The 12,839-nt window shown below is 48.0% G+C and overlaps 1 protein-coding gene and 1 pseudogene across 2 annotated transcripts in view; both read right to left on the reverse strand.

The window, feature by feature from the left end:
* ATP9A (ATPase phospholipid transporting 9A (putative)) overlaps window positions 1-8,652 on the reverse strand; it is a 137,125-nt gene extending 128,473 nt beyond the window's left edge. Inside the window, exon 1 of one of the 2 annotated variants that reach the window (XM_037812484.1) lies at window positions 8,314-8,649. In XM_037812484.1, the coding sequence (XP_037668412.1) occupies window positions 8,314-8,603 (290 nt within the window). In that variant the 5' untranslated portion in view covers window positions 8,604-8,649. Of the gene's footprint in view, window positions 1-8,313 lie in introns of both variants that reach the window. The other variant, XM_037812485.1, reaches the window with a different exon arrangement.
* Window positions 8,653-12,237: 3,585 nt separating this feature from the next.
* On the reverse strand, window positions 12,238-12,557 carry LOC119516210 (annotated as a pseudogene).
* Window positions 12,558-12,839: the final 282 nt, after the last annotated feature.

The raw sequence follows: 12,839 nt of genomic DNA on the forward strand, positions 1-12,839 counted from the left end.
GATTTATGGCCTTAAGACTGTAACTTTGTAAACAAATAAACCCTCTTTATAAAAGCCAATCCATTTCTGGTATTTTGCATAATGGCAGCATGAGCAAACCAGAATGCCAGGGGCTGGGGAGTGGGGAATGGGGAGTGGCTGCTCTCAGGTATGGGATTTCTTTTGTGGTGATGAAACGTTCTGGAACTAAACAGAGGTGGTGGTTGTGCAATATTTGTGAAGGTACTCAATAACACTGAATTGTGGTTATTTAAAATGGTTTATCTTATGTTAATGTGAATTTCACCTCAATTTTAAAAAGTATTAAACACACAAGCACACAGTCTTATGTACTATATATGCCTAATATCACCTCTATCACATCAAAAGAGAAAGGGCACTTTAACACCACAAGTCAGAAGTGACAATATCAGTAAAAAGTTCAGACCCTTAAATTAAATAAAGGCATCCATAGGAAGAACTCCCCACTTGTCATATTTCCTAGTTCACACGAACAGTGAAAACTGCATCTCTGGCAGACCTGGTACAGGGCCTCCAGCGGCCCTATAAGGGGAGGCACCATAACACGATAGCTGCTTCTGGAGTCCCAGAGAGCTTCTAGTGGACTCCAGTCCTCTGTGAATATTCTCTGGCTTCTTCCTAAACTAGACCCTCTACAGAGTGCTACAAAGAAGGGGAGCATGTGCTGACTGGGACAGGAACCCACGTGGCACGTGGCCCTACCCTCCACACCATGACAGGTGCAACCTCTGACATTCTCTGAGTGCTCACACGCTACCCTGCATGCACGTGCCAAGGACACGGGAACTCTCTCTATAACCCCTTTCTACAGGAAAAGAAACTGAGGCACAGAGGGGCAAAGGAAATGGCTGCAGGTCATACAGACAGTAAAATGGCAAAGCTGGTACCTAATCCTAAGTCTGCAGACCCTAGAATCCACTCTCAGCCACAAGGCAAAAAGCCAATGTTGTGCCCAGGGTATTTAAACTTATAGTCTAAAATAGACGTACCTTTTTTATTTCTTTTCTGTGAATGTATGTATGTGTGTGTGTATTTACACACACACACACACACCTTAAACAACTGTCACTCCCAAATTTTATATCCTGCTTCCCCCCAAAAAAGGAATTCATTGCTATTGGAGGGAAAAACAACCCATTTAACAAAGAAAACCTACATCGTGGGGGCAGAGCTGATCAGACACCTGGCTGGCAACCTGGCTGCCTGTGAAAGAAGCCAGCACCATTTCTCCTCATTTGGAGTCAGACTTACCTGCATTCTAATTTGATTCTGCCGATCATTTGCAACGTCAGCCAATTACTTAACCTTTCTGAGCCCAGTTTCCTTATCAATCGTTAAAACAAGGACAAGAAACACCGATATCAAAGGGCAGTATGAATGAGAAAACAGTGGTTCAGAGCCAAAACACTGCAGACCCTAAATAACTATGAGTCTTTCTGTTCCATAGTCAAGTAATGAGGAACATGACCATGTAGACTTAAATTTAAGCCTAGGCCTTAAAATGCTCCTGTTGTGTCCACCCAGGCAGGGGCCTCCTATCTGGGCCTCAACTGCCTGCACGGGATGTGAAGCCTGGTGCAAAAATCCAAGGTCTACAGTCCACACCCATCTGCATTAGTTTCCTTTTGCTGCTGTAAAACATTACCACAAACTTAGTGCCTTAAAACACAAATTTATTATCTCATGGTTCTGGAGGTCAGAGTGGGACTCACGGTGCTAAAATCAAGATGGCGGCAGGGTGGGAGATGACTTCCAGGGATGAGTCTGGACCTGGTACCGTGGGATTGAGAAAGCCTTCTGGACAAAAGGGCAGAAGAGAAATGAAACAAAATAAAGTTTCAGTGGCTGAGAGATTCCAGATGAAGATGAGAGGCCATTCTGGAGGTTATTCTTATGCATTATATAGCTATCCCTTTTTAGTTTTTAGTGTATTAGAATAGCCAGAAGGAAATACCTGAAACTGCTGAACTGTAACCCAGTAGCCTTGATTCTTGAAGATAGCTGTATAACTATATAGCTTACACAATGTGACCATGTGATTGTGAAAACCTTGTGGCTCACACTCCCTTTATCCAGTGTTTGGACAGATGAGTAGAGAAACGGGGATAAAAAAATAAATAATAGGGTGGGAAGGGGGGGATGGGTTGTTTTGGGTGTTCTTTTTTACTGTTATTCTTATTTTTATTACTTTTTTTGGAGTAATGAAAATATTCAAAAATCAATTGTGGCGATGAATGCACAACTATATGATGATACTATGAGCAAGTGATTGTATACTGTGGATGACTGTATGGTATGTGACTATATCTTAATAAAATTGCAAGGAAAAAAAAAAAAGATATCGGGAAGGCTGTGTTCTTTCTGGAGGCTCTAGAGGCTGCCTGTATCTCCTGCCTCATGGCCCCTTCCTCCACCGTCAAGCTAGCAGAACACCTTCAAATCTTTCTCTCTGGCTATGATTCCTGCTACCATCATCACTTCCCCTTCCCTGCCTCTGATCCTCCAGCCTGTCTCTTGTAAGGACCCTTGTTATTACATTGGGTCCAGCTGGATGTTCCAGGATAATCTCCCTGTCTCAAAGTCCTGAACTTAATCACATCTGCAAAGCCCCTTCTGCCATATAAAGAAATATAGTTCCAGGCTTCGAGCATGAGGATGTGAACATCGTGGATCTTGCGAGGGTGGGGAGGTGCAAGGATTATTCAACCAACCACACCAGCCATCCTGTAACCTCTGGAACAATCCGGTCTTCATATTATTTTATTCATTTCCATTAAACACATGCCAGCTTGCATCTTTATTAGTATACCTTCACAATATTTTTCACATAAATAAGTCCATCAAAAACAAATCACCAGAGTTCAGATCTCATCCTTAAAGACTGAATGAAAATTAAGCCATCTCAAGCCCAAACACCATCTAACTTGATACCCCTCAGTAAAGGGAAAGAGAAAAGGATGAATGAGGGGCTCCAGAATGTCTTCTCTTTGCTTGCCGGCATCCTTTGCTCCTTTTTCTTGGCACCTGCTCCCCCAAAGTCCACAGGCATCCACCCCTCCACCACTCTCAAATCACACGGTTAAGACACGCAGACTTGCTTCCATCACCTGGTGTGGAATTTCGAGCCAGGGAGAGACATAATCAGAAGATTAGGTGAGCAACAACTTGAGAACATTCAACAGATTGGTGCCTGGTCCATCAAGAAAAGGTTCCCCTATCCCTATTCCTAGGAGCAAAGGTTTTACTACCCTTCTATAAATCTGGAGACTGACTTCAATCGTTCTTTCTCTCAACAAGTATTTTCCGGGCATTAATTCTGTGTCAAGTTCTGTGCATTGGTGAATAAGTGTAACTGTCCCAGACCTCATGGTATTCCCAATCAATACAATACAAGCAGATGCAGAATTGTAACTATGACAAGTCCAGGAAAGATGAGGATCAGTACTCTGAGAGGCTCCAAGAGTCAGGCACATCAGGGAAGGCTCCCTGAGGAGCTGAGATCCAAGCTGAGGCTTAGTGGAAGGGGAAGGGCGGGGAAGGGCAGGAAAGAGCACGTGCAAAGGCCCTGCATGTGTAGGGAGCCTGGGAGGAGGAGACCCTGAGCCAAGGCCAGAGTGGCTGCACGAGGAGGAGGGGTAGGGTGTGCTGAGACAGGAAGCAGACAGGGGCCAGAGCAGCTTTCTGTGATGGTGGAGATGCTCCATATCTGCCCCATCCAGTGATGTGGCTATCAGGCACTGAAATACAGCAAGTGCCACTAAGGAACTGAATTTTTAATTTTATTGCATTATGTTACATTTGGATGTAGCTAGTGGCTACCATGGTGGACAATGCAGGGCCAGAGCACCGCAAGGACTTACAGATGGGAAACCACTGGAAGACTTTAAGCAGAAAATATTCATGACCGGATCTGCATCTGGTTACATCTGCTCTGGCTGCAAGGTAGAAGCCCCACTGGACGGTCAACAGCAGGGATACAGGAGGACAAGTGATGACAATGATGACAATGAATGGGATGGTGACAGTGCTGAGGGAGATGCGGACAGACTCCAGAGAAATTCAGGGGGCCAAACTGATAGCTCTTGGTGAAGGAATTGGCAACAGGAAGTGAGGGAGAAGATGACAACCAGAATGATGTCTATGTGTCAAGATCCGCCACTGAACAGACAGCATCCCCATTCCCTGAGATGGCAACGTGGGAAGAAGGAAGACCATGCTCGTGGTGGGGGCAAGACCCTGGGTGTGGTTTTAGAAAGACTGAGAGGAGGAATCAGGAGAATGCATGGTTTGGGGTCCCTGGGTAAGATGGCCACGGAGGCCGGGGCAAGGATGAGCTGGATGAGCTAGATGAGCTCACCCACAGAGGAGGCAGAGGGAGGTAAGGGTCCAGGGAAAAATCTTAACCAAATCCAACATTTAATAGCTGGATTGAGAAAGATGAGGTGGGAGAACCCAAAGTGCTATCATGCAAGATAAAGGAAAGACTGAGCCACTGGGTCTCAAATACTCATGGTAGACTAGAGCAGTGAAAACACAGGTCTACACAAAGACGTGAATTTCCATGGTAGCGTTATTCACAGTAGCCAAAAGGTGGAAAAGACCCAAATGTCCACGATGGTACAAAATTGTGGTAAATCCATACAGCAGAACTCTATTAGGCAATAAAAAGGAACTTCAAAAACATTGTGCTAAGGCAAAAAAGCCAGACCTAAAAGACCCCGTATTGTATGAAACTTTCAGAAAAGGCACACCTATAGAAATAGGAAGCAGAACAGTGGTTGCCTGGGGCTGGGGTGAGAGCAGGGATTAACTACAAACAGGCAATTTGGGGGGATGGTGGAAATATTAAAAAACTGGATTGGGGCTAAGGGTTATAAAACTCTATAAATTAGCCAAAAACTCAATGAGTCGCATACTTACAATAGATGCATTTAATGGTATATAAATTATACCTCAATACAGCTGTTAAAAAAAAAACAAACTTGTGCATTATATATATATTTACCTAAATATTCTGCTCTTATTTCTCACCCCAGTTCATATCCAAAAGTTCCTGGTTCCCCAAATACAAACATATCAAACATCAAAGTGCCCTTTATCCACTTGGGCCACAGAAACCAGGATTATTATTAAGAGAAGGTAAAGCCTCAGGATTCTCAGGGTCTGTGTTTCTTACCCTTTCTACAATGTCACACCAGAGCCTGGATAGAACACTTACAGAGTTATACATTTTCCTGCGTTTGATCAAACAAGAGCTTTCAGACCATAATCTTTCTAACTTCCCACCACCAAAGGCAACTTCCTCTCAAAGAGGCACCCCAATGGCAAACCTCAGGCAAAAGACCCAGTTTTCACTGTTCACCACAGTAAACAATTAAGGTTTACTAAGCATTTACAGTTCTAAACTTTACATGGATTAAGCCTCAAAACAGCTGTATAAAGCAGATGGGATGATTTTTAATCCCGCTTTACAGGTGAAGAAACTGACACCCAGAGAGGCAAAGTAATTTTTCCAAGGTCACACAGCTGGTTAAGTGGTGGAACCTGGGACTGGACCCAGCTCCCTAACTCCCAAATCCACGCTGACGGCCCATCCCTGGTGTTTCAGAACAACAGAAATCCAATCAGAAGCAAAGCAAGTGACATCAGAAAATGGTTTCCAACAATGTGGGGCAAATGTCTTCCTTCCTAACTAAACCATTTCAATGGTTTTCTCAACATCAGGATGTGGTAACTTTCTCAAGGGAGAAATGAAGGGCTTTGGGGCCCCTGGCTTCCTCCTTCAAATGAACTGCGTGTCTTAACACACGCTGAGTGACTCCAGAGGTAATTATACTCTGTTCCCTGGGACACGTGGCACCCACATTTTGGGATTTCTACACAAAACCCCCAAGCATCCTGCAGCTTTACTACTAGCCATGAGCAGACCCTCTCTCTCTGACTAGTTCTACGACCTTGAACAAAGTATTTAACAACACTGAGTCTCAGTTTCCTCATCTATGAAATGGGAAATTAACCCCCCAAACTCATAGGGTCCTGTGGAGATTAAAATAAGGTCATTTATCTCAAGTGCCCTACTGCCTGACCCATCACACAGTTTCTTCTCCCTCTAACCCCCAACCCATATCTACTTCAAGAAGCTTCGCCATTTCTTTGTGCTTCTAACAGCATTTCCAAACACCCCAAATGCCAGGATTCACACCTTGATGTCACTACTCCTAAAAATGCAGATTAAATACAACATATATGCAAATGCCTGGCACTTGGAAAACACTACTTGAATCTGAATCTGTGTTACTATTCAGGAAATAAAATTAGTTCCAAAGCTGGCAAACTCGAAAGGGGGTGTGATCCTCCATACCAATACCAAAAAGAAACTTTTATTTTTAAAGTTCTCTGTACCACTCCCCTGGGCCCCCATATTAGCTGTTCCTACAGCTATTATAATTATCACTTTTAAATAATCGTGTTTTTTGTTCACCCACTAAATCAAGGTTCTCAGTCATGAGTGCCCATTAAAATCATGTGGGGAGCTTTTTTAACAGATACATATTTATACCCATACCCCACCCCCCGGGAGTCTTACTGCACTGGTCTGGACTGGGGCAGGGGATGGTGGCGGTTTAGGCTCCCCAGGTGATTGCACTATACTGCCGGGTTGAGTCGGGCTGGTTGGGTTCATCTTTGCATGTCCATCACTTGGCAAAGCCCCTACACATAGGGGGCAACACATAATTGTTTGGGGCATGAATGAATAATTACAAGACTTTAGTGTCCGCGGATCATATTAACCATTAAAATATTTGTTGCGGGTGTACTAAGTGCTGGACATTGTTCCAGGAAAAGAGCTCAGGTTAACTGTTATTCTTCAGCTTTGATCAGCCAGGATTAAAACACAAGAAACAGCGGGTGGCGGGAGAAGGGGAAGAGGCTCCTCTTGGGGTCCATCTTGAGTTCGCTCTCCACTGCGCAGCTTGCTCCCGGCAGTCCTTCACCTCCCTGGGCTCCAGTTTCACCCTCCGTGTGACATCAATGAGACACCTCATCGGAGGATTCAGGGAAGCCGGAGACAAAGCCCCACAAAATGGTAGCTGGCATCAATTCCGTTGTTTCTTTTTAATTCCCCTGACACTAGTGAGGCCACCGGGGGGAGGGGACCCACCATCCTCCGCCGACCCCGCATCTCCTATTCCAGCAGCCGACACTACCAGAAGCGGCGACCGCAGGAAGCGCCCAGAAGCGCCCAGAGAGCCGGATAAGGGCGAGGGCGGGCCCGGGAGGCCTCAGGCCCCGCCCAGCTGGCGTTCTCAGCCTCCGGGGGGGCCTCGGCCTCACCTGGACCACCTGCGAAAAATGCACGACCCCAGGCCCCACCTCAAGAGCTCTGACTGGTGGGTCGGGAAATCTGCATTTTAACCAGCTCCTCTCACTCCCAGGTATGTCGCTTGCACACAGCCCTCAAAACCCCAACGGCTCACTGACAAGCACCGAACAGAAAGATTGTCCGGCACAAAATAACCAGCTCGTCTTCTCCCTCCCAGCAAAGGAAAACCTACGTCTTTTCCACACCTGGGCTGCGCTCGGTTCCTGCCGCTGGCGGGAGGGCAGAGCGGGTGGCAGCCCCGGCCCCTGCCAGGGTGCTCCTTGCCCCACCAGAGGGAGGGCGTCACCCCTCCGCTCCAGAAGCCCCTCCCACCCTCCTGCGCCAGGGGGTTCGGGACCACCCAGGACCGGGAGGGAAAAGCGACCGTCCGGGGCGCAGGTGGTGGCAGCACAGGCCCTGGGGACTGGGACCCCGAGGCGGGTCTGCGGGGGCGGCCTCCCTCCCCCTCCCCCCAAATAAACAGCGTATCTAGGCTCCCGAGGGAAATTCCACGCGCGGAGCAGGGTTTGGTATTGACCAAATCGTAATTACAACGACCAGCAGTACTCATGAGACAATAAAATGGTTAAAAGGCATGGCTGATCCTAATTCCGCGCGCGCGTAAACAGCGCCGGGGCGGGCCCGGCTTCTCCGGGTTTCTAAAGGAAGGTGGGCAGGGGAACGCAGGCAGCCGCGCACTAGAGCCTAAATGGGACGGGATCCGGCGGGGAGACCCTCCCGGGGCTGGAGCTGAGAGCGGACCTCTACCCCCGACCTCTCCCCGCGCCTCCCCGCCGCGGCCGGGGCTCAATGGCGCCGAGCGCGGGCGCGCCGCCAAGCTGTCAGGCCCCGGCGCAGGCCGGCCCGAGCTCCAGGCTCCCGACCCCGCGCGGACAAAGGAGGGGCGGCCGGCCCGGGGCCCCGCTCACCCGGCGCGGGGTCTGCTGTCCATCCTCTTCTTCTGGCGCACCGGCTGCAACGGGATGTTGTCCGTCATATCCGCGGCGCCGCCCGCCTTGGCCACCGCGCCCCCAGAGCCGCCGCCTGGGCCGCCGCCCGGTCCGGCCTCCGCGCTGCCGCCCGCCGGCGCCGCGCCGCCCCGGGGGAGGAGGCGGCGACAGCGGGCGGGCCGGGTCCGCAGCGAGGGGGCGAGCTCGCGAGCGCCGGGCCACGCGCGGAGCCGCCCGCGCGGCCCGACCGACGGACACGGCCGCACCATGGGCCCGAGCTCCGCGCTGCCCCTGTTCGCGCCGCGCCAGCCACGGGGGGCGGCGGGGCCGCGTCCGCGCCGCCGCCGCCGCCGCAGTGTTCCCGCCCCCGGCCCGCGCCGCGCGCCCCCCACGCGCGCCCACCCGGCCACGCGCCCCCCGCCTGGCGCGCGCGCGCGCGCCCTGCAGCCGCGCTCCCCACCAGCATTCCACCTTCACAGTCACACGCGCTCACCTTGCACACACACACACACCCTGCCACGCTCACCCAAACACGCCCATCCTCACCAGCTCACTGCCCCATCAGATTTCCATAATCACGTACGCACCTGTACACACACACTGCCACACTCATCCCATCACTCATTCTCTCCAGTACATGCCCCCACCAACATGACATTCAGTCACATACCCTGCACACACACACCTGCCATACTCCATCACAGTCACATTCTCCGACTCTTAACACTCAATCTTCCACCAACATACATATTCACACACACACACACCGCCACACTTGTCCCATCACTCATTTGTATGCTCTCACTCTCCTACCAACAGCCAACATTCATAATTCCACACACATGTGCACCCAGCCACACTCACCCCTTCCATCAGTCACCCTCATCTACCCACACTGGATCTCAGGCCTCCCACACGTGTGCCCCCAGGGATCACAATCACACTCATTTCTCACACATGTGCACACACCTGTCTACCACCCTTCACCAGCACATGCATACCCTTACTCTCCCATCCTCTGTGCCAGTTTGAATGTATTGTGTCCCCCAGAAAAAGGCATATTCTTTGATGCAATCTTGTGGGGCAGACGTATTAGTGGGGATTAAGTTGGAACGTTTGGATTAGGGTGTTTGCATGGAAATGTGCCCCACCCAACTGTGGGTGCTGACTCTGATTGGACAATTTCCATGGAGGTGTTGGCCTGCCCATTCAGGGTGGGTCTGAATTAGTTTACTAGAGCACTGTATAAGCTCAGACAGATGGAGTGAGCTTGCTACAGCCAAGAAGGACACTTTGAAGAACGCACAGAAGCTACAGATGACAGTTTGAAGATGGCTGTTGAAAGCAGACTGTTGCTCCAGAGAAGCTAAGAGAGGACAAATGCCCCAAGAGCAACTGAGAGTGACATTTTGAAGAGGAGCTGTGGCCTAGAGAGGAACATCCTGAGAGAAAGCTATTTTGAAACCAGAACTTGGAGCAGACACCAGCCACATGCCTTCCCAGCTAACATAGGTTTTCCGGACGCCATTGGCCATCCTCCAGCAAAGGTACCTGATTGCTGATGTGTTACCTTGGACACTTTATGGCCTTAAGACTGTAACTGTGTAACCAAATAAACCTCTTTTATAAAAGCCAATCCATTTCTGGTGTTTTGCATTCCTGCAGCTTAGCAAACTAGAACACCCTCATTCCCCAGGACTCACAATCACACCCACACATATACCACCTCACTCGTCCAAACTTCCTCACACTAACCCTCACACTTAGTTTGCACACTTGCTCCCCAGCCACGTGTCCCTCTTTCAGTCTCTCAGATACATTCGGTCCGTGTGTATCTTTTTCTCAGTCACTAAGCCACAGTCTTCACTGTGACCCACGCTCACCCACATCTGACTCCCTCACCCAGCACCACACCCACCCCTCTTGCTCCAACTCACCCCACTGCTGTTTCCTCATATATGCCCCACACACACTCGCACACTCGCACACACGGGGTCCGGGACCCACAAACTCTCCAAGGGCCTGATACATCTTTGTGAACAAAATAAACAAGAAAAAATAGTAGAAGGGATGAAGGAAGGAGGGAGGAAGAAAGGAAGGAGGGAGGGAAAGAGTGAAGTTCAAAAGTGAATATGTAATTAAAGAGCCTCAAAATGAAATAACATGTGAACTAATTTACTGCAACCAAAGTGAACTTTTAAGTAGTTACACCTACTGCTAGTTCATGTGGGTTGGGGTTCCTTTTAATCCTTTATGTAGGATGGGGCCCTGGGTAGAGGAAGGAGGAGCCAGGAGGAGCATTTGAAGGAACATAAACCAAGTTCCTTAAGAAAAGGAGGCATGCATTAGAACTTCCTGCATTGTATGTTTGGTGGGAAAATAGCATTCTTTGGTTAACAGAGCAGGTCTGCTTCGTTTTCTCCTCTCTCCTCTACATCTAGGACAGTATTTGGCACAAAGCATGGCATGCAGTCGGTACTTAATAAATGCTTGTTAAGTGGATGAAATGTAACAGCTGACCTACCAGTAATGGCCTCGGCAGCCCCTGCTCCCTTGCAAATCCACTCTCAAACCCTACTCCACCTCAGATCAGCTGCAAACCCCTTGCTTTCCTCTGAACCAACACAGGTTCCGGAGAAAACGAGACAGTGAACATAAAGTTTTAGTCTGGTGTCCCCCACACACTTGATGTTCAATGAACATATGCTATTGTTTTTGTCAAGCGTCTATAGCATACATTTAATCCTCCCAACAGCCCCACCAGGTCAGTGTAAATCATCAAACCCATTTTAAGGGTGGGGAAATAGCTCAGTGTCTCAGTGGCCTGCACAGAGCCACGTGCTGAGGAAAGGGAAAGCTGTTCTTTCATCCTCCGGAAGTCCGAAAAAGCAGCCTCTTGTGACCACTGAAACCATAGTTATCACACTTCCAGACACCCCACTAATCCTGGTTCCAAGTATCTTCAAGGTCCCTCTGGCCCCAGTGGAGCCCACCTGCGGCCATCCTCAAAAGGCTCCGCCCCTTTCCTAAAACATGGATCCCGTCTCTCAGATCCAATATCAATCACCCCCACCTGTGGAACCTGGGGCAAGTTACCAAACTTTCCTCATCTGTTAAATGGGAATATGGTGGTATCAGCCTCATAGGACTGTCACAAGGGTTAAATGAGTTAATGTGCAAAAAGCACTTAGGAGAGTACTTGCACTTAGAGGAAGCATCTGGAAGGTCATCACTGTGGGGCTGTGGCAAGAATGGATACATGTCACACAGTTACTGCAATGCCTGGTAGGCAGTAGACACTCAGCAAAGTTAGCTATTACTCCTACTACTTTTATGACACGTCTGATTTTCCCTAATTAAAGAATGAACACCACAGTATTATCAGTGGTTGTCTCTGGAAAAAAGATTCCAGGGGAACTGTTTTTTTTAATCATTAATACTTTATTTTTTAGTACAGTTTTAAATTTATAGAAAAAGTGAACTGATAGTACAGAGAGTGTACCCCAACCCCGGCATGCAGCTTCCCTTATTATTCAGATCTTACATTATTAGTGTGGTACATCCAAATAAGCTTTTTTTAATTTCCTTCTTTTTGTTTTGGCTGTAATTTCATTACTTTTTTTTTTTTTAGTTTTAAAATTAGTTTATTAAAGAAGGCTCTTGGGAATGCAACAACTTTTGATTTATCATTAAAAAGAAGTTATGTTTCTTCATGCTGTATAGTACAGGTAATTAAGAGGCTACAGAGTTATAAGTGTCTCTCTACTGGAATTCTCTGATAGTAGAGCACAGTATAGCCATTTCTGCATTGCCAGAATAAATAAAAAAGTCTCTTCTATGCCTCTCTTCAAAAAGTGATGAATAATAACAGAAGATGGCAAAAAAGCACCATTTTTTCCCTATTCATTCTGTAGTATTGGAGCCAGGATTTGTACCATCACAGGCTACAATTTTCACTTGATCCATTTTAATAAGCTCTGTCACCTCTCTGAATTCAACATGATTCAATACAAAAGTTCACACATTATCTGTACATATTTAGCGAGCCCCTTAGATTGACTGCTCCCGACCCTCAGAGCCAATGCTGAAATTATAGCCTTATCAAACTCAAGTAGAACTTGAAGGGCAAGTTGAGGGGTGATCTGTTGAGACTGTATGAGCTCATCTAGGCTCTCCTGAAGACTGTTTCTCAAAGTGGTATTTCTGTAGAACCGATATGCCATGGCTTTGGAGGAAGGAGTTTTTCTTTTTCAGTTGCTTCCCGCCGCCTTGGCAGACAGAAGCTGTATCGAAGGTGCCGACCTCCCCGACCACCTTCTCAGCAGCCACAGAGACCACTCCAGTGTATTACTTTTTAAATACATTTTTTCTTTAAATAAATAGTTTTAAAAATTCAAACATTGCCCTATTAAACTCCTCCCGGGGAGGAATGTAGACCTGGCATCGTGGGACGGAGAACATCTTCTTGACCAAAAGGGGGATGTGAAAGGAAATGAAATAAGCTT

Source organism: Choloepus didactylus, chromosome 19 (genome assembly GCF_015220235.1).
Source record: "Choloepus didactylus isolate mChoDid1 chromosome 19, mChoDid1.pri, whole genome shotgun sequence".
Classification (NCBI taxonomy): Eukaryota; Metazoa; Chordata; class Mammalia; order Pilosa; family Megalonychidae; genus Choloepus; species Choloepus didactylus.